General features: G+C 33.9%; 1 protein-coding gene across 2 annotated transcripts; it reads left to right on the top strand.

Annotated features, from left to right (window-relative positions):
• The first annotated feature begins 1,513 nt into the window (after positions 1-1,513).
• LOC148948212 (uncharacterized) lies at positions 1,514-19,409 on the top strand. 2 transcript variants are annotated; one of them, XM_089094207.1, is made up of 8 exons: positions 1,514-1,670; positions 7,434-7,773; positions 10,588-10,909; positions 12,097-12,280; positions 13,511-13,719; positions 14,756-14,923; positions 16,336-16,588; positions 17,717-19,409. In XM_089094207.1, exons 2-8 carry the CDS (start codon positions 7,478-7,480, stop codon positions 17,818-17,820), a joined length of 1,536 nt encoding a protein of 511 aa, XP_088950333.1. In that variant the 5' UTR covers positions 1,514-1,670; positions 7,434-7,477; the 3' UTR covers positions 17,821-19,409. The 2 variants fall into 2 exon arrangements, with proteins under 2 accessions (XP_088950333.1, XP_088950334.1); XM_089094208.1 differs by lacking the exon at positions 1,514-1,670 and adding an exon at positions 1,779-1,895.
• The last annotated feature ends 1,973 nt before the right edge of the window (positions 19,410-21,382 follow it).

Below are 21,382 nucleotides of genomic sequence, written 5' to 3'. Positions count from 1 at the left end.
AAGGTATTTTTTCAATGAAATACCAAGTACCTACGTATTATCCCGACTCTACCCAAGAAGTGTAGTTAGGTTAATCCTAATGAAATATACCAAAATATGATGAATATATAATACATTGTTAACAAAATTATGGAAACTACAGAAGGAATTTATGGAAAGCAGGCCACCCAGAACGGATTACGTTAAATAACGAAACTAACCTAATCACCTCTATTTATTAAATGTTTAAATAAAATATACCAGATAGTTTTTCTCAATGAGACTAAGCTTATGACCTAATGCATTGGGTTATAATACACGTAATAATCTAATGCAGTGGGGATCGGGATAACACGTAAGTACCAAGTACCAAAAAAGTGTTGTTGTTTTTTCAAATATACGGCATTAATATTTCAATGAAAGACGGGAATTTTCATTTCTTTCGCTATCTGAGATCTAGCTACGTCTATCTACCCAACTACTTAATTACATTTTAGAAATTCGCTTTGCAAACTTCTTAGATTAAAAAATGTGTTGAAAATAGGCGAAAAAGGTTAATCTTCTGTTTTCTAAGCAAGTTTAGCTCGTGCTCTAAGAAAAAGTCTAAGTAATGATTAAATAGGATAAGTTCTTATTTTCCTTTTTTTATGAAGAGGCTACGACAAGCGAGATTATTTTGATTTCAGTTTTTTAAATTATTGATAACCGGTTGAATGTCAAATGGTTGCCGCCATCTTTCATCAGGCACTTTGTAGATTATAGCCTTCCCTTGGCGGATGCATTTAAATGATGTTTATTTTATAGCAGTTTGTAAATAAATTAAACTATTTTTTTTTTCTATTACAGTTCTGGCTTGGTAAGTCAATAGTTCTGAAAATTGTTGAAGCAACATATGTATCTTCTTCAGTCGCTACAAATTACAGCTTTATGCTAGTCGCAAAATTGTATGTTTCACAAGGAGAATATATCTTAATGTTAAATTTTAAAAATAGTAAATTACGCAACTAGGGAGGTAGTCGTACTCGTTGCCACCCAAGCTGAAGGTTGGCACATATTTTTTTATACCCCTAGTGAAAGCTCGTAACCCGGCTGGCAAAAAATTTAGGAGGGGTATCTGCCCTCTGTTCCTCTCCAATTGATGTGCCTGTTGCAGAGACTATCGACGGTGTTCATCTTTTTTTGTTCTTTATTATTGCCATGTGTCTGGCCAACTTACAATATCAAACTGATTTTTTATAAAAAAAAAATTAGTTTTAACGCTTTTCCTTACCCATTTTAATCAAACAGTTATATAATTCTTGATTTTAATTGAAAGTTTAAATCTACTTTCCGCATATACATACGGTAATCTAAACTGGTTATCGTCACGTATACCACATTGTGGTTCAACTTGTTGCATAACTATTTCTAATTATTTCTAGCAATTTCTAATCCAAGAAATTGCTAAATATTTTCAGAAACATCGCTCTTAGGGTAAATATAGGGTAGTTAGCCAATTAGCAGTAGGTAAAACTGGAACATTTAGGACCCGAAGTATAGAGAGTCGGCGGCAACTCGCTTGATTAGATAATCACTGCCAGGATATTTAAGTTGGACAGCACTGAGAGAATTCGAGGCAGATCTCAAGTCTCAGGCGTGTAGGCAATACGTTGGTCTGTGAATATTCTGTGCTATTAAAGCGGAAAGATAAGGTAGGAATTTGGCTTTTGTTCCGTGGCTGTTAAATAAGCGGCTGATATACAAACGGATCATTGACATTGTATATTTGTGATCAAGATAAATGGGGGATTTTTTTTTAATTGTTGGTATGTCTAGCATTGAGTATTCACGTCAGTTGACTTTGCCTTAATGCCTGGGATTAGTAGAAATGCATATGAAGATTGTACTGCAAGCGACACTACATATAAGATTATTTGGTACTTATGCATTATAAATAACCCATCGCTATACACGGAAGAAGTCAAGTTTGGTTAATGCTAATGAAATAAAATATAGTTTAGAAACAAATTTGGGCTATATGTTTGCACATTATTGGGTAAAGCATAACATATATTAAATACGTAACCTAACCTAATTTAGGTACCCCCCCTCCCCTAAACCCCCAAAAACAACTGTTTAAATATTGTTAACGCAATAAGAAATCACGCTTTGCGATCCATTTATCTAGGATATACCCGTTTGTCTGGTTTCCTTTTACAGTCTATAGCGGTGGGTTATTTATAATGCATTAGTACCGACTATTTTAATGTATGAGCTTGCTTCCCAATTCACTGTTTTTATTATTATTATTGGACTGACATCTCGTCAGTATTATTATACTGACGATTATTATACTATATATTTTTTTCTTCGCTGATGTGGATAAGATAAAACAGGAATTGAATATGAAACTTTTTTGCTAAGACAAAAAAACGATTAACCTGTTAATTATTGATTCGACAACACAGTTAAAAAGTCAAGTTGATTAAGCAAGCATGTTACATTTCTGAGATTTTAAAAGTCAAAACAGGCGATCACTTAACTTTGTTTGTTCATAAGAGAAACAGAAGTTGATAATTGTTGACCTGACGTGACCACTGAGCCGTTCAGAAGACAGATCAACTAAGTCAATAAATTGCATTTTTTAAGAATTTAACGTCAAACCATTTGATTGACAACTTCGCTTGTTCATAAGGGTAATCTTAAAGTTCATGCATAATGCCAAGAAATTACAAAAAATATCTGGCCATAGAATGCTAAACAATCTTCTAGAAGCCAATAGAATCATACCACTTGCCTACTAAGATATGCTTCAAAAATACTTTCTTTCAACGATTGAACTAATAAGCGAAAACCCGTCAATTCTTAGAACTTACCATGCCATAGAATAAAATAGAAAGGCGTGCAAATTTAAAACTAAGTAATAATGAGAAACTCGTTGGTTTAGAATTCTGTTTTGGTTAAATATTCGCCTTATTTAACTCAAGGGCCTTTACAGCTTTTAGTTTTTGTTCAGCAGCTGATAGATATATGATTGGTACAAAATAGTTATTTTGTTAAGCTAAACTGGCGCTGACTTTTAAATTTTCCAAAAGGACAGATTGTTTATAGTATTTGATATTCCAGTTAGTCAAATTGACCTAAATTCCTAGAAAGTAAAAAAAAAAAAAAAATTGTATGAGTCGTAAGATGAATTGTCTCATTATTTCAAAACTAAATTTTAATCCAACTTTTGTCTTTGTCCGTAACTGCCAAGAGCAAACCTGACCTAAGGGGGGGGGGGGTCATTTCACTGTCATAATTATAGTTAAGCAATAAGGGGGAGGGTATACGAAGATACGGCTGCTTTCAGCGAGTCAAAAGCCATGTCATTAGTCTAAAATGTGTAAAATAGCAAAACGGGAATAAACAATTAAATTACGAATCAATTAATTAGTAAATCAATGAACAATTAAATTATAAATTATTGGACCAGTCAGAGTAGGGGTCTGGTCCAAAAATTTCAATCATAACTGACCTTATAAGGATTTAAGCAGGATAAGCGTAATTTTACAATCCTAGAAATCATGGCCGTATCGAGAGAGGAGGTCACCGGGGTTGAACCCCCTTCCCCCGAAATTTTGTCCAACTCGTAAAATTAACAAAAATAAATAAACAAATTTGATGTGTTTTGTTAAGTTTTTTGGTAAATTTGCAGTGGGACATATAATTCAGCTAAGATGAAAGTGAAAACAGCATTTGATGCCTTTTTTTATGCTCTTCCATAATCCAAAAATTGCTTCTGGGGCTAGTTGCATCTTGAGCCCTTAGAGGGGCCCCAAAGGTATTTCATTTTCGTAACAACACAAAGAAGTTATCAACACTAGTTAAGCTATTGAAAAGTGGTTGAAAACATACCACTAGACTATAAGCAAGTTGTTCAAGAATAATATATTCAAAAATACCTATTGCTAACAATTCAAACCTCATTTATTAGGTAATTCGAATATAATCTGTTTTCCTACCATTTAATTTCGTGCAAATGCCGTCGACAAAAATAGCGGTTGGTTTTGCAATTCAAAACTGTGCCGTTGATAATTCATGTTATATTCTAATTCAGGGTATATATTTTCACATTAGGGGGGGGGGTAAATTTCATGGTAAATTTGCAGTTGGTCATATAATTCAGCCTAGGATGAAAGTGAAAACATCATTTGATGTTTGTTCTTTGTTCTATTGTTCTTCGTACTTTTGTTGTTTCTTTCATTATTCATATAAAATACCTCCGGGGCTCCTTTAAGGGCTCAAGATGCAATTAGCCCCAGAAGCCCACTGCAAAAGGTTACCAGTTGTTTTTAACCTCCACCCCCTAACAAGAATCCTGGATACGGTCTTGCTTGGAGTATATTCTCATCAATCGTAGGCTATCCTCGTAGATGCCAAGACGGAAAAACGCAATCAAGGAAAATATATCTTGGACCAAAAGTTTGATTTATTCCTACCATGGTAGCAGCGATAACTATGACGTAGCAAAGAACCCCTAGCACATAGCAGCCGAAAAGTTAAAAACACAAACAACGAACAACAAGGAAAGCAAAAGAAAAAAAAATCCATAAGCGAAAGAAAAAACAAGAAAAGAAACCTAACACCGCTGAATCTGTTTAGAAAAAAACTTCTTCGATTTTTTTTATCTCGTTATTAGTTTTTTTTTTAATTCATCCAAATTGGGTTTTTATTCCTTTTTGCTTTCCGTGTTCTATGTTTTGCCTTTTTATTTCTATCCGTGTTGTTTCGTTCGCAATTGGCTTAGAAAATTAAAAAAACGTTTTTTTTTTAAACTTCCTCTTATAGCACTATCGAAGGGAGTTGGTTGTCTCCCAAATATTCGTTTTGTTCGTTCAGTGTTTTCGTTGACCTTATACCCCTTTCTCGTTTCTCTTTTTCTGTTTTTTATTCTTTTTTATGACCTGCCAATGCGGCTTACAAAATTATCTTATATCTGGTACCATAAGTGGGGGGGGGGGGGCATTATAGAAAAGTGGCCATGGTATTTGGAAAAGCATAAAAGAAAGAATCTAATGGTACTACTCTTTGCCTGATAATGTTTCATTCAGAAAAGCCGCAAAACTGCAATTTTACCGTAACTTAAGTTTGTTCATTACTTGAAACTGCCAAGAGTTCGAAATCAGACGCGTTTTTTCTACGTTTGTATCATCATATTAAATCAATGCGTCTGGTCATTTTTAACCTGGCACTGCTGACGGAGCCGATATGTAAATGCGGCATTTAATAGCATCTTACTAGAATCTCAACTAGCCTGTACTAGAATGCGCATGTCCTGTTTGGGGCCCGAGTGTCTAGTTAAGCTCCGGGCTAAGCCAAGATATTGAGGCCATTAAAATATGTGGTTTTAAAATTATGATGGGAGCAAGTTATACTTCCTACGTAAAAGCCCTTGAATTTCTGAGACTTGGGTTACTCCACAACCGCCGCCAAAATATTATAATCAAATTTGGACAATTCATTCTAAGAATCTCAAAACACAAGTTTATCCTCCCCCGAATGCACCCCCGAAGACACTCACCAGAAAACAGAACAAGTTGGATCCAGTTTATTACCGCACAATGCGTTATCAGCATTCTTTTCTTCCCTTTTTCACTGGTCTTTTTAACAGCATAAAGTCATTTAGTTATGAGTGAGCTAGTTGTAATTGCACCATGCGCGCACTTAGGGTTCACGTACCCAAATTCAGAGAGATAACGCGTTTAGATTTGGGAACATAGTATATTACGATAGATTGAGACTTCCTGTACTAGTCAATTTTATATCCAACACCGGAATACTAAAAATTAAACAAAAAACGATTGATGTTACGTTTAATAAGTGGGCTCACAAAACTTACTCTAAGCTCAGGTCGCAAGGGCTAATTGCTTTTGCCCTCCCCACCTCTCTCTAAAATGAAGATTCACCCTATCAAATGTGGCAACCATGTTCTTGACAGGCCGCTAAACATTTACAGATGGGTCTCTGATGAGCCGCAAATTATCACTTATCATGCTATATATTGAACTAATTAAATTATATATACCGTAAATAATCTATGAAAAATATATTCGCAATTCTTGCATTGACTTTGGTTTACACTATCATCTAGATACGTAAGCAGCGAAGAAGAGGGGGCTCGAACCCTTACTCCTTCATTAAATCTCAATACTTTTATAATTTTATTGTAATATATATATATATATATATATGCATTCAATTTTTTCAAGCTGTTACCCTCCCCCTGAAATAGATCTTACGTAAACGCCTTATCTTCAGTATACACTTTCATTACTGAGCCGTTGCGAAATAAATTTTTCATGACCGAAACACTGTTCTGACGCTTTAGAAAACTATTCATGGTAGTGAACAGTAGGTAAAGAGCAGACCTTAGCCATGATAAGAAAAAACTTTAAAGAAAGGCAGGAAACTTAAAACTAACTTTAAAGACATTAAAGAAATGCACGTTTTATACTAATGGAACAAATTCTAAATACACAGCTCTAAAGTTTAACTTGGATGTTTATTTTCAAAGTTAAGATGGAAGCATATTTTTAAATTCATTAGAACTTGGCCAGTAAATTTTGATTTTGATTTCCAGAGACCGAGAGACGAAAAAAAGTAGCCAAAGTTCTTTTTGTGCAAAATCTGATCTATCTGCCACATTAATGCATCTGATTCAACCGATCCATCTGCTCAAATATTTTCAAAATTTTATTTATTGTTGATTCCAACCGCACAAAATACTTCAAAATGTGATAATATCGAGTGTTGAATTTCAGTTGTCTTATGTTACCAAGGGGTCTCAGGACTTACAAATACTCTCGTGTGGCACTAAATGTTTTTTAACCTCGAGAATGCATAAGTGTCGAGAATGCATAAATTAAAATTTGAATGAGACATCACCCAACTTTTCGTGATACCAATTCAGTGTGATTACTCCTGAGAACAGTACCTTTGTTTTATTAGAAACAAAATGAAAAGTCTAAATTAAAATTTGAATGAGCCATCACCCAGCTTTTTGTGATACCGATTCGGTGCGATTATTCTTGAAAAGGGCTTAAAAGTGATGTAACTACCCTTAAAAACTGTAGCTTTGAAGTAAAAATCCAAGATGTCATTTTCTGTGGATTCTACCTCAGTTATAAGTTCATTGAAACTGCCTTATATAATTTATTCCTGATAGATAACCCTAATTTGATAAGACCAACAATTTTTGATGCAGCAAAAAAGTGAAATTTCCTCACCGTATATTTTGCACAACTAACCAATGTCTTAAATCTCGGCTATTATCGAAAATCGTAACCACGATAATCTGTTGCTATTAATTTAATTTCAATATGAAACTGAATAATAATCAGCTAAATCGATTGGCCAAGAATAGCTTTCACAAAAGGATACTTAAAAAATCGTACAAGTCTATAGAATGTATACAATGTCTCATTTTTTTTTAGGAATCTTATATCGAATAAGCTGCTAACTAATCACTGCCAAAAAGATGTCTCTATTTCACATTCCCCTTCACTCCACCGTAATTGCTTCTATGAACCACCAGGATACATGCTTGGAAAGCGGCAGCTCAACACCAGAGGCGGAGCTTTGCGTTGAGTTTCCTATTATGGAACCGCTGTACCCACAGAAGAAGAAAACTTACAACAGACCCCCGGTCTACGCCGAAACCACGGATCAGTACGAAACGTCTTACAAACTTGTCCGCGTTAAAGATACCTGGAACTGTGTCCATGCTGATGATGTCTCCGTTAATGAACAGAATCGTGTGTCAGAGTCTTTAATGTTAGTATTATGTTCACAAATCGACATGACCTTATATTCTTATTTTAAATGGCAGCTTTCGTTTCTTCAGTTAGGGCAAATATAGAAACTCAGTTGGCCATAATCAAATCAAGTTTTGCACAGATTTTCAGGGTTTTGATTTGGATGTAGCCTATGTACTTTTCGAACCTAGTAGATCCGTTGAAAAACTGTTAAAAATGTCACTTTTTCCCCTGCACCGTAAGTTTTAAATCTTTCAATCGAACATGGCAACTTCTACTGTTCAAAAATTGTTTTTACCAAAAAATGACATTGCTGGAAACTGGAAAACTTTTATTTTGCACCACTGTTCTTAGCGATATTGGTAGGAAAACTATGCTTCCTTATGAAAAAGGGGTTTAAAAAGCCAAATTTGGGGTTCTCAGGTACGTTGATGTCACTTGTTGGGTTTTTATTGGCATTTGACACTTTCCGTAGAGGCAGTATCATTTTGTCTTTCAAGTAGGCTTATATATATATATATATATATATATATATATATATATATATATATATATATATATATATATATATATATATATATATATATATATATATATACATTCAAATATTACTTATTCGGCTTATTATTCCCAATTATTTAGGTACGCAAAAATATGCAGTAATTACACAGATTTTAAAAATAGATGTAAAAAGCTGAGCGAAAAACTGATCTCAAGAGGTTTTTCTGCCAAAAAAATTAGTCAGCAATTCAAAAAATTTAGTCTTATGTATCATAAACTCTTAAGTAAATATACACAAAATTGCAAATAAATAATGAATGATATTTTAATATAATTTCTCTTGCGCTTTCCTTTTTTGGAATTTTGAGTTTGTAGATGTTTTCAAACAAGCTTAAGGATCTTTAAATTGGTTCCAGATACCAATAAAAGACACATTTGGAATAGTCTTCATTTGTTCCAGAATGGTCTCTGCTCAGTGACCTTTGGGATTTTATTAAGGAAACATTGAAACACTTTGTATGTATTTTTTAATCGCTTGACTAGTACGCATGTATTTTACAAGTTTTACCTGACATAGGGTTACCATATAGATCTTATGGTAGAGGCTCCACCGTGCCGGGTAAAGAAAGTAAAGCCTTGAAACCCGTTAAGGCAGGTGGTATTTCTTCTGATGAGCCCTAAATGTAAGGTTCTACTTGGAAATATTTTGCTAGATTTAAGGTGCTTTTGCTTGTAAATTTACAACGACTTACATTTATTGATGACGACTTTGCATGGATTTGGACAATTCTATTTGGTTGATGGTTCGGTTATACTGTTTCGTCCTAGGTAGTCGGATAGATGGGTAAGGTAAAAGCCATGTTCAAGTGCACATTTGTCTCAATTGCTGGATTAGGACGACAGTTTTTTTTTTTTTTTTTTTTTTTTTTTTTTTTTTTTGCCAAGTAATTACCTCTTAAACATAATATATATATATATATATATGTATATATATATATATATATATATATATATATATATATATATATATATATATATATATATATATATATATATATATATATATATATATATAATATTTCATTGGTGGCCACTACTGCGAGCAGAATGAGGGATTTTCTTTTTTTTTTTTTTGCATTGAACCATTGGAAAAAGAAAAGTACGGCCAAGTTTTTCGGAGACATTTAAGCTGGCATAGGACTGTCTGGCAATATTCTGGATGCTGGATAAATTTTCACCGGCAAACATAAATTTTCGAACAGATAACAATGCCCAAATTCTTTTCTAATATTTATAGAATGTTACTAGGGAGATTAACGGCCTATTATCGCTCAACATCCTGTAGGCTTGGTTTGAGAAATCAAATAATGTGTTTGACTTGTAAAATCATTATTTGACTTGACAAATCAGCTATAAATTGATTGAGTGAGCCACTAAAGAAAGGTTAGAGATAACAAAATCACAAAAAAAATCGTAAATTTTCTATTTATAAAGTCAATAAAATTTTAACTAAAAAATTTCAGAGAAAACATGAGTAGCCTAGTAGCTGAGGTGAAGAAGTTCACAGGTTAACATTATTTGCTTGTCTGGTAGTATTAAATTTGAACAGTGCATTTTTTCATTTCTAGGAAAAACATTTATGGGTGGTGTTTTCTCCCTATTCCAATCACTTGTTCAATTATATAGTCATATGAATATGTTTCATGCCATGAAAATGAGACCAGTGTTTTCCCTAGTTTTTGATGGTTTAAAAAAATGAAGTTTAAATTATAAGAAAGTTTAGTTATGTTTACTACACAATAAATAAAAAAAAATTCTGTAATTAACGAACTGAAAAAAAATCTTTTCATCTCATTTTGACTCAGATTAACAGTTTCCAGAAGTCAATTTTATAGAAAATCTAATACAGTATATAACATTACCGACTGAAAACACTTCGAACTTTTTTCAAAACTTGTTTCATTATATTTGAAGAAAACCGTTAAACACTACTCAAATATTGAATATAAGTGTTTTCAAAAATTTTAGCCAGTAAAATACTAAATTTGAATACATACGAACCATCGGAGGAAATACTGACGACAGTTCAACACAGACTAAAAAGTCAAGTTAAAATTAATGAGCTATGGGCCTTTCACATTGCTATGTAAGGACGAACATGACAAATCATAAATATGTAAACTGTTTTTTGATTGGAGGATTATTACCTGGCCTATCATAAACAACACTACATAGTTAAGTTAGTTTTAATAAGTTTTAAGAAGCAAATCACCGTTAAAACCAAAATAAACTTTAAAGGAACAAAGAGTAATTTTCGTTAACATTTTTTTAGCTCCCAACGTTTGGCTCCAGACAACAATGGACTCAGCTGGAGTATTGAGGCTCCTATTCGGTTTAGCTACAACATCACAGAATGCACTAATCTCCTTGATCCGTCAAATGACGTGCTCATCTACGGCCACCTGAATACACCAGAGGAAGTAGCTGCATCAAAGGCAAACCCCAAGAAAAGGAGATTGGTTGTAATGGACGAAACAGTGTCAGACATTTATGGAGATAAAGTTGAACAGTATTTTAGGCTCAATGGTTTTGAATGTACAATCTTCCCTTTGATGACAACGGAAGAAACCAAAAATACTGAATCAATGCTTAAGGTACTTATAAACATTGTGTTTAAGATGTTGAAACAACTGAATGGCGAGGTCCAAAGAATTGCGAGGAAGACCTCTGTAAGAGGCTAAGGTGTATCATAAAACATAGAGTTTTGAGCAAGATTTAAATGTAAAGTTATAAATATGTGCTTTAATGTATGCTGGTTAAGATCTACGTAAAATTTTTAACTTCACGACTGAAAAAATTTATATATCAAAACATAATGATGCTAGAAGGAAGGGAGATGGCACTATCTATAAAGTTGAAAGGAATAGATCATTGCGTTTATTGAAATTGACATTAAATGGGATTTGACCTTTACTTAGATGGTGTAAAACCGTTCTCTTATGGGTGGACCGGGGCGTCAAGCCTTTTCTAGCCCCTTTCTAGTAGAACCAATGAACATTTGTAATGCCAAAGACATTCCATATCTCAGAAAGGCTGGGGTGTAGGATATTATTGGGTATCGGCACATAAATACTGGCTAGTCTAATCAGGCACGTGCACAGAAGAGAGAGAGAGAGAGAGAGAGAGAGAGAGAGAGAGAGAGAGAGAGAGAGAGAGAGAGAGAGAGAGAGAGAGAGAGAGAGAGAGAGAGAGAGAGAGAGAGAGAATGAGAGCAACAGTATTTGGGATTGTTTTTCACGTGTGTTTTTACAGGAGAGGAGGGGAATATGCGTTTTAGGTCTGTTTACTCTCATTAAAGTCTATTTATTTGGTTCTGGGAAATTTATTCTGGGCATCCAAGATACTCAAAGGAACTTTTGAAACCGAAATCTCCATCTCCAAACTATTTATTTCAGTGGGCAAAGAGGATATGTCATTGAAAAAATCCAAATTTTGAAAAACAAGAAAACAAATAAGATAAGAGAAAATGGATTGGACCTCTCTACTGATATTGCTTAGTTTGGCGAGGTGGAATTTAAAAATTCACAAAACTCGTGTATCTCATTTTAAAGCACCACAGCTGAAGCAGTCAAGGGTTTGACTCTTAGGGGTAAAGAGGGACGGGTAAAACATGAGGAAAGTGCATTTTGTGCCACTGTTTTTTAATTATTCTTTGAAGTGGGTTCTCTGGACTAATCTTAATCGTGAGGGCAATGCCCCAACTATTTGTGCACGCATACCAATGATCATTATCCTGAGATTCATTTTTTCAACTGATGTTTTATCTGTTTATTTTTTACAGATAGCCGAAGCCATCAACAAATTCCATCCGGAGCGTAGATCCGAGCCAATTATCGCAATTGGTGGTGGGGTATGTCTTGACATGGTTGGTTTGGCAGCAACTCTTTTCAGACGTCGAACACCGTACATCCGCGTGCCAACAACCTTATTAAGTCTCGTTGATGCCAGTGTAGGTGCCAAAACAGGTAAAATTATTTTACTAATTAGTTAAGCTATGCTTCTTCTTGGCTAGACAATTAATGGTAGAGATAATGAAATGTTTTGGTTCCATGTTTGGGCTATGCAAATAACATGAAATCTCAAAAACATGTTGCTTTTCAATGTCACTAAAACAGTAGTTGGATTCCGTCCATAAATTTACATTCCTTCAAATTTCAGAAAATTGTACTTTAAAAAGACCTGTGAATTGTTTCGAATTTAGATAAGGATGCGTTTGAAATTTTGGTGACCGCATGCGCTTTCTGACTTTGTGATTGAACGTGACCATCTCAGGCAAGCCAGGAAAATACTAATCTTAGAGAAAATTGAAAGGAGACACAAAAAGTAATTTAGCCTATGGGAATGCTTGTTTGACCCCTTTCCCCCCTTTCGGCTGCTATAAATCCTACACCTCTTTATCGACCTCCTTTTAAGTCTTCAAACAGTTCATGTCATATGGAGCTTGTTTTTGGGTTGTTGCTGAGGGTGGGACATATTGACCCACCCTGTGTGCCTCAAAGAATAAAAGGGATAACATCCGCTTTCAAAGCTTTTTTTTATGACATAATACTTGACGAGCTTTTGATTGGTAACAAAAACCATACAATTTTTCTGGCCAAAAAACGTTATGTACTTGTGTGTTAAACGGAACACATTCAAGAATTACGCTGTGTAAAATCTGACAGAAACCACTTTGCCTCTGGAATCGGCTATGAATTGCTTATTTTGAGTGAGAAAACTACAATGTATGTATATTTCTATTAAATATTTAATATATAGAGGTGGTTAGGGGTTAGGTTAAATATTTAATATGATGCGTTCTGCGCGGCCTGCTTTCCATAATTCTTTGTCTTAGTTTCCATAATTTTATTTCTACAGTATTATATTATCACCTGTTTTGGTACATTTCATTAGGATTAACCAAACTTCACATTTTGGGTGTCCTCCTTTTAACAGGCAAGTACCAAACGTTTTTAAGACCGTATATGCCTCCCCCACCCTCCAAAATGTTTCAGTCGCCCCTACCCTTGAATTTCTTTTGCAGGTGCTTCACCAGACACAGGCAAAAAAAGTCGCGTGCCTGATGCCTTGAAGGTTAAAACTGAAGAACAATAAAATACCCGCTTCTTTCATAAATTTTACTCCATCAAACGCGTTGCTAACTGACAGAAAACTGGCTATTTCTCGTTCAGTGACTAACCAAAGTTTGTTTTTAGGAGTCAATTTTTGTGACTGCAAGAACAAACTTGGAGCGTATGTACCCCCAGTTGCAGTTTATTTGGATAGATCTTTTTTAATCACAATCTCCAGACGACATTTAAGCAATGGAATGGGAGAAATACTTAAGATGGCACTAATGAAGCACCGCGAACTTTTTGAACTTCTCGAAACACATGGACAGTACCTTCTTGATACACAGTTTCAGGTAATATATCTTTTATGGACATACATCAAATCTTCATGCAGAGGGAGGAGGGTGGGAATGGTTAGCTGCGGTAATTTAAAAGGCGCTATGTTCCAAAAATTACATCTTACAGGAGAGTGAAAAACCGAAAAACAGGTTTCAAGTTTTTGACTGTTACAAGCCATTGTTTGAAAAGTGGATAATTTTTACTAGGCATTCAAGATCCGGTGAAAAAACGATATAAAGTGTCAATTTTTAGATATTTCTGTAAGCGAGAAAAAAGAACGTATCGAATTTATGGTGAAACGTTGCGTGTTTCGTCCTAACCCATGTTTGAAGAAGAGAAAAATCTACATTATCTTAGATGAAAACGGATTAAATCAGCTGATGGAGCTTGCTTTGTTTGAGGAGATGATATCTAATTCCAAGTTTTCATTAGGCCAAACTTGACTCACGGAATTTCTGCGAAAAACGCTGAAGTTTGCAAAATAAGACAGTTATAGATGCCCACTATAAAAAAAACTTAATATTTTTTTTAAATATAAAAAACAGTTTGAAAAAAACATAACAAAAATAACATTATCCATACTAAAGCAAACATTATCTATGCTAAAGCAAACACATAAGCAAACATTTTACCAGGAAATATTCCCAGGAAATATTTTCACCAGATTGTAGTGGTAATCGAATTAAACCAGCAGTTAGTCTTATTTTTTATCTCATCCTGTGTTCGTTTTATGGACTTAGCCTCTAAACGGATCAGTTGTGTTGTGTTTGTGTTATGTAAAGCTACTAACTAGAATGTTTAAGTGATCAGTCAAATGCAGAATTCGACTTGGGAAGGTCGTTTTGTGATCGAGTCCTGTTAACTGTTCTAAATAAGGCCTTTGTGTACTTATCTTATTCAGAGGTGTTATCATGGTTGAATGGATGATAGAATCGGCCTTTCTGAGTTGAACTAACTCGTAATTTTGAAACTAAAATATCACAGTTTTTCATTGCACAATCTGATTTTGAAACATCAAGGACAAGCACTCAAAATATTCTTTTGTTTTAGGACGATAGTCCGAGCCTAAGTAACGATGGCTCACACAATAACGTGCCAGTCAAAGTGGTTCGTTTAGCCATTCAGACTATGATTGAAGAGCTTGCTCCAAACCTTTGGGAGGATGATTTAGACAGACTTGTAGACTTTGGACATCTACTTAGTCCAGCTCTCGAAATGGTTAGATCCTTTTTTTTTTCAATAAGTATAAATTTGTCTTTGCGTTGCGTGAGTATATATTTGTTGTTAAAATCCTGTGGACGATCAAAATAACAATGACCCGTTTCTACATCGTATGCATTCAGGGTAAGAGTATTTGATCCAGAGGACGTATTCTAAACACTTTTTAAGGACCTAAAATACGAATATCTTGAATTTTTGGTTCAATTAAAAAAAAAAAATTGGCTTAAAAGCCATGTCTAACCGATAATTTTTGGACAATTCTAAAAAATTTTAAGAATTTCTAGTGTTCTTCTTATTGTATGTACCAGTCCTGTTAACGTTAAATAACAAAAGATGAAACACAATTCTATAAATGTAGTTCTGTAACGCTTTCAAGGGCTATAATGAGAGAAAAGTTGAGATGGCTAGGAAACGTTTTGCGGATGAAGGATGACAGATTACCAAAAGTCGTCCTTTTCGGTGATTTATCTTGGGCCAAATGGAAAGAAGATCGGGTCCGATGGGGTGGGAAGAGGTCATAAGAAAGGATTTAAAGGAAATTGGGGTCTCTTGGGAGGGAGTAAAGAGGGAAACTTTGGATTGATCGCAATGGAGGAGGAGCATGCGCTCCTCCATTCCATAACTCAGAGCTGAACAGAATTTTTCCAAGGACAAAGAATTCATTATTTTGTCTGTCTAGTAGAAAGCTACCGAGAATTTTATGAATGCTCAAATGCCTGCTTTCCATTACAATTTCAATGTTTCATTTTAAAAAGCCAACTATAGTGAAAATGAAGTATTTTGTAATTGGTTAATTGGAAACTTACGCAACCATATAAATCTTAAAAAATTTGGAAAATCGGGGGTTCAATTTTTAATGAAAAATACCATTCGTGTGTAGTTCCTGGTAGCAGTAGGTCCAAAAAAAAAAAAAAAAAAACACGAAAAACCAGATGAAAATAAGTTAAAAACATGTCATCAAACAACTTAAGAAGGCGTAGCTTTCCTTTAAGTGTCTTTGGGAACAAAAAGATTGTTAAGACGAGGATGTTGTACTGCCCTGAAACTTTCATAATTTTTAAACAATCAAAATACAAGTTTTATAAAAATCATTTCTCAGGTGTAAATAGACCTAAAATAGGTCCAGGGTAAAATGTTTTTATTTTTCATGTCCTTGGTACTTGAAAGGTTTAAAACCCACATTTTATTTGAGTTGTATGCAGTTGGAAAAGAAAGGAATCTGAAGATTTTCCATATTCAGCTTTTTAAGTAGGCTAGAATAGAGAGCCCCATCAATTTTTCTAAGAAACTTGTCCACAAAATTAGTACCCATAATTTATTTTTATTATAATTTGAATTTTAGTATACTATTGCGTATTTGTAACCCCATTCAAATATTGAATGATTTAAAGAGAATTGTTTTATTTCAGAAAGTATTACCTGCACTTTACCATGGAGAAGCTGTAAACATAGACATGGCCTACATGTGTGTCGTTGCCTATGAACTGGGTCGTCTCAGTTTGAGTCAACTCAAACGAATATTATCCTGCATGCAAGCTCTAGAACTACCAATCTATCATCCCTATTGCGATTCTGAGTTGGTCAAAACGGCATTACAAACCAGATTCAAACACAGCGGTGGAAAGATGAGGGCTCCCATTCCAGTTGGTCTTGGTGTAGCTGGTAAGTGGCAGTCGTAAATTTAATTTTATTATAATTTTATAAAATATAAAATTTGATTTTATACTGTATTCCACAAGAATATGCCAGAACCAATGTGTGCATCTACCTTCTAAGAAGGGATGGGGTATTTATTAGACGGGTAGGTAGATTGATCTAAAATAGATTAATATTTTTTTAAAGCTACATAGATTTAGCAATTTCAGAGATGAACTGGGCTGGAGGAGAGGGTCATAGAAAATCAGAAATGTAGATATGTCAGAAACAATACAGTGCCTAGAAACTACAATACCTAGAAAAGGGAAAACAATGTGGGAATCACAAATATATAAATATATAATTATAAATATATTTATAAGTATATAATTATAAATACATAAATATAGATACATTTATATTTTATAATTATAAATATATTATTATAAATATTTATTGTGTTCTGTAGATTTAGCTATTATCTACCTCCGAGCCATTTCCGATGGAATTTAGGTGTAATATCGCTCACCCTTTTGCAACTTTTTCTATTTTTTCTTTTGTAACATTTTCTGAAGCAGTGTCGTAGCTCAATTTCCTAGCACTCATCTGCTTCTTGAAGTATTGTGATTTTCTTTCCTTAACACCTACTATTCTCTTGAGTTTCTAACAGATTTTCATTGTACCTGAACAGTAAAAGGAAAATCCAAAACAGTCTTCGAAAATACATATTTCAAGAAATTTGGTGTGGAAGAAACTTTTTTTTCAGAAATTTCTTTCCAAAAATTTTCACACCAAAAATATTTGGATATAACAGGATCCTTACTGTGCCATTTATTCTTGGCCTTCTGCATTTTTGCCTGTTTATATTCTTTGCATTTAAGAAATTTTATTTTCATTCTTTTTAGAAATATTTTTTTGTGAATTTTTCCAACAAAAATACTTGATGTGGTCTTTTCTGGGTTGTTTATTTATATCATATCGTTGGCAATCCTTTTTTTCCATTTCTATTTTTCTTTCCATATATTTCCTCAAAATTTTTCACTCCAAAATTGCTTGGACATGTTAGCATCCATTCTGTGATTAGTAATTTGGCCTCATATTTTTCGATTTTTTATCGTTTCCATTCTTAGTATTAAAAGAATTTTTTTTTTCTAGAAATATTCAATGACATCCCAACTGAAGTTTTAGAGAGAGCAGAAATAACTTGGCGACAGATATCTGCATCCTATGTACACGAAAAGAGACAACTCAGTCGCTAATAAGACAACTCCAAAGATCACAAATATCTAAACAGGGTATGACACCATGGAAAATTTTGTCAAATTTATTTTTAACCTAGTTGGATGGCTTTAACTTTGTCAAGCCCCGTTATAATAGTAAGATGATATATATGGCCAAACCGGCGGGGATTTGATTGCGTCATTTCTAATAATAATTCATTTCATAAGACCCATAGAGATAGAATAAAGATAAAAGGAGAGATTCTCACTATTTATTCACTTATATTTTCATGACTAAGTTGTGACCGCTTGTGATATTTTCAGAATCTTGCTTCTATGTTTTTTTCTATTTCTATGATAAAAAGCTGCTATTGCCGATCGCCAAAAAGCTTATGGCTTCAGAAATGACGAAATCGAGCCCCAAAGCCCGCTGATAAGAAAAGCCAAGAACTGACCGTTTATATAAATCTAATATGTCTGTGGACATACTATTAATTAACATTGTATTGCTGTTTATTAATAACAGGTTTTTTTACGCGGTTTTAACTTTTCGGTTACAATGGGCTAGAATTCGTTCTTTACTAGGTAGCCCCTAAAGGAGAAACCATGGTAAAACGATCATTCTAACGAGAATATTCGGCTGTGCTAATTCAAACACGATATGTTACACAACATGGATTTTTCAGGAAAGTAGTACTTCTTTCCAAAGTTTCCGACCGTTATTAAGAATCGTTGATTGTTAACGGACTTTCAAAATACGATAAAAGCACTTTGATCTCGAAAGCTTCAATTTCGACTATTTCTGTGGGTGCGGTTAAAACAGATTTGAAAAAAGAGAAACTTCTGAATATATAAGGAATCAAATACGATAAGAGGAAGCGGATTAGACTAATCGATAGAAATGACTTCATTTTAAGATATGAAATGTAAATCGAGCCTACCTTTTGGATTACGACAGCTGAATTACTTGCTAGAGCTTATCAATATTTTGGTTACCATGGTCTCCCCGAGTGGCTACCAATGATTGTCTATATTGGATGTCAGGTCTTTGTTAGTTATAGCGTAATCTTTGGACGAGTCATTTCTCTGTGCCCCAGTTTCACAGTCATAGATATTTTTACCGTGGTTGCTTTGCGACCGATAAGCCTTGCAGACTGTGTCTGTTCATTTAACGCGTTATTTTAACGCTCGTTTTGTTTTTTACGGGGAACGAGAAGTAATGTGATTCCTTTGTTTATGTACCGTTGCTCTATAGCTGTGCTATTTTATTCAGGTATATTGTATACATGTTCTATTTTTTGTGACATTGTAAGATCTGCGATTCTGTAACTTAGACAGATTTGGCGTTCTTTTAAAGTTTTTTTTTTATATTTGTTTCCTGCTCTACATACAAAATCTAATTTTGAGATTTTTTAATCTAAAAAGATCATGTAATATCAGAAATTCATAGAAATAAATATTCTTACTTTCTTAGAGAAAAACAGCTGAAATTCATGACTGTCTCGAAGCACGAGTCAGTCATCAGTAATGAGCACAATCTCTCATTTTTATACTGTCCATTTACGTCTCTGTTTCATTTAGTACTTTTTGTTAATCTGGTATTTAATTCAATAAATGATCGAATTTAATTTGTTTTGTTTAGTTTTAAATCGTTGCTCTATTATTTTGTTGCCATACTGCACAAGGAGAAACGGCCTACAGTTTTTTTCAGGGAGTGGGGGGGGGGAATATTCGTCAAAGCAACCAGATAAAAGGGCAAATAGTAGGAAAACCATTTGTTCAGGGTACCTAGTTCTATTCCAGCCCGCTCTGGGAAAAATGCAGGATTTAAGAATATTATATACCCTGTCAGATGATAAATGACATCCCTCTGCCACTTAAATGCCACTTTAAATCACACAAGGACACCAAATATAAAGATAACATCAGTTCGACAAGATATAGTTGGATTAACATTTCTCTAGTATGGCGATATATATGACTTAATCCAGAAATTAGTAAATGTCTTGTCTTAGAAGAATGCTTAGATAAATGTATAAAGAGGTAGGGGGGAGTAGGAATTAATTAAAATGTTTCTCTATTCAGCTAAAATATGTTACTCCCATATCTACCAGCACAGAAGTGGACAAGGCAAGGCAGGCCATCATCAGCCCTGCCAGTAAATTTCTTTGGGGTGGCAAATACTGCTAGGAACTTAGTTTTCAGCAATTTTAAATGGTAATATTTTTCTATTTATATGAAGTACTTCAATGTATTTAAACAAATGTATGTAATGTATTTATTGGTAAGAAAATCCTATTGTAGAGGTCGCAATGGCTTCAGTTATGTAGAAGATGAAAAGCCTCACAGAATTTCCATTCATACAAGCAATAATTCTTCTGTCCATCCAAGCAAAATTCTTCTGTAGCAATTTTAGCAAGGACTTTTTACTAAAATTGGTATTCATTACCAATTTTTTAAGCTTATTCAAATTTCGTCCAAAATTTACATAGCAAATTTTAACATATGACAGTACTATTCAACGTGCAATTGTTGATTTACACATTCTAAAAGCAACTGACCAGGGATTTAAGGGACCGGTACCTCAAATTATATCTTGGTTAGGCCTGGGTATGATTTGGAAAAGAATCAGAAATTGAATAAAAAAGAGGTTTTCAACAGAAAGCAAGGAACAGACTTGAAACCTATTTGAACAGATAATTCTTTATATGAAGGGGGCTGTCTCCTTCTTAGATCCTTACTCTTTACTGTGAAGTTTTGCTTTTGTCTAGATTTTTAAAGAAAATTTGTAATTGCAAAAAAAATGATTTTTTAAAGCACTAGAAAACTTTTGTTGATGAACAAAAGTTTAAACAAAAATTTTAATTCAATGTTTTTAATTTAATTTTAAATTCTAAAAACCAATATATTTAACTCCTTTATACTTCATAACCGTAAAAATTAAATCTTTTTCAAAGTGACAACTGGATAAATATAATTAATTCTAGAAAAAAATGATAATAAAACACAAAGAACGTATCCGTTCAGAGGGGAAAATACACAAATTCCCAGCATTCCATTCAGGGGAAACGTTTCTGATTATAGTGGCTTATATATCAGCTTAGTGGTTCATATATCAGCTCATGGGTACTCTTGCAATGCAAGCAAAAATTAGCGGCATATTTTTTTTTTTACCTAACTTGCCCCTTATTAAGTTTTTCTCCTTGTGTTTTCTATAATTACACGAACTTTCTTGTGTACTAATAACTGCACTAATTACTAATCAACAAATACAAATTTGAGATCATCATAAAAAGTTGATTCTTTTATTGAACGTTATCAATAGTTAGGCTCTTATACTTTCGTTATTGACAAGGATCGTTATTTACTTACCATTCATTACTATGAAGAATTTAATTTTTTTTTCGCTCCAACCAAATCATATAGAAAAAACGTTCGTGGAAAACTAGAAAAGGGGTCACTCAGTCACAAATTAGAGCTTATATTTTTCCCTAATTAGGGTCAAAATCTACTGGCAGGTAGCCAACAATGGGGCAACACACATTTTTCCATGGTTTTCCCCTATTCTTCTGTCTTTCCTTTTTTTCCTTATAACTTTATA

The sequence above is a fragment of the Artemia sp. Qi Xiang Cuo genome, chromosome 9, assembly GCF_049724085.1.
Source record: "Artemia sp. Qi Xiang Cuo chromosome 9, ASM4972408v1, whole genome shotgun sequence".
Classification (NCBI taxonomy): domain Eukaryota; kingdom Metazoa; phylum Arthropoda; class Branchiopoda; order Anostraca; family Artemiidae; genus Artemia; species Artemia sp. Qi Xiang Cuo.
This window is presented reverse-complemented; position numbering and strand designations above follow the sequence as displayed.

What these genes read in the sequence shown, in the direction of transcription:
- LOC148948212 (XM_089094207.1), top strand. Translation starts at nt 7,478, where the DNA reads ATGTCTCTATTTCACATTCCCCTTCACTCCACCGTAATTGCTTCTATG. An exon ending in TTAGTCCAGCTCTCGAAATG is followed by an intron (nt 14,924 to 16,335) that starts GTTAGATCCTTT and finishes GTTTTATTTCAG; the next exon opens with AAAGTATTACCTGCACTTTA. An exon ending in AGTTGGTCTTGGTGTAGCTG is followed by an intron (nt 16,589 to 17,716) that starts GTAAGTGGCAGT and finishes TTTTTTTTCTAG; the next exon opens with AAATATTCAATGACATCCCA.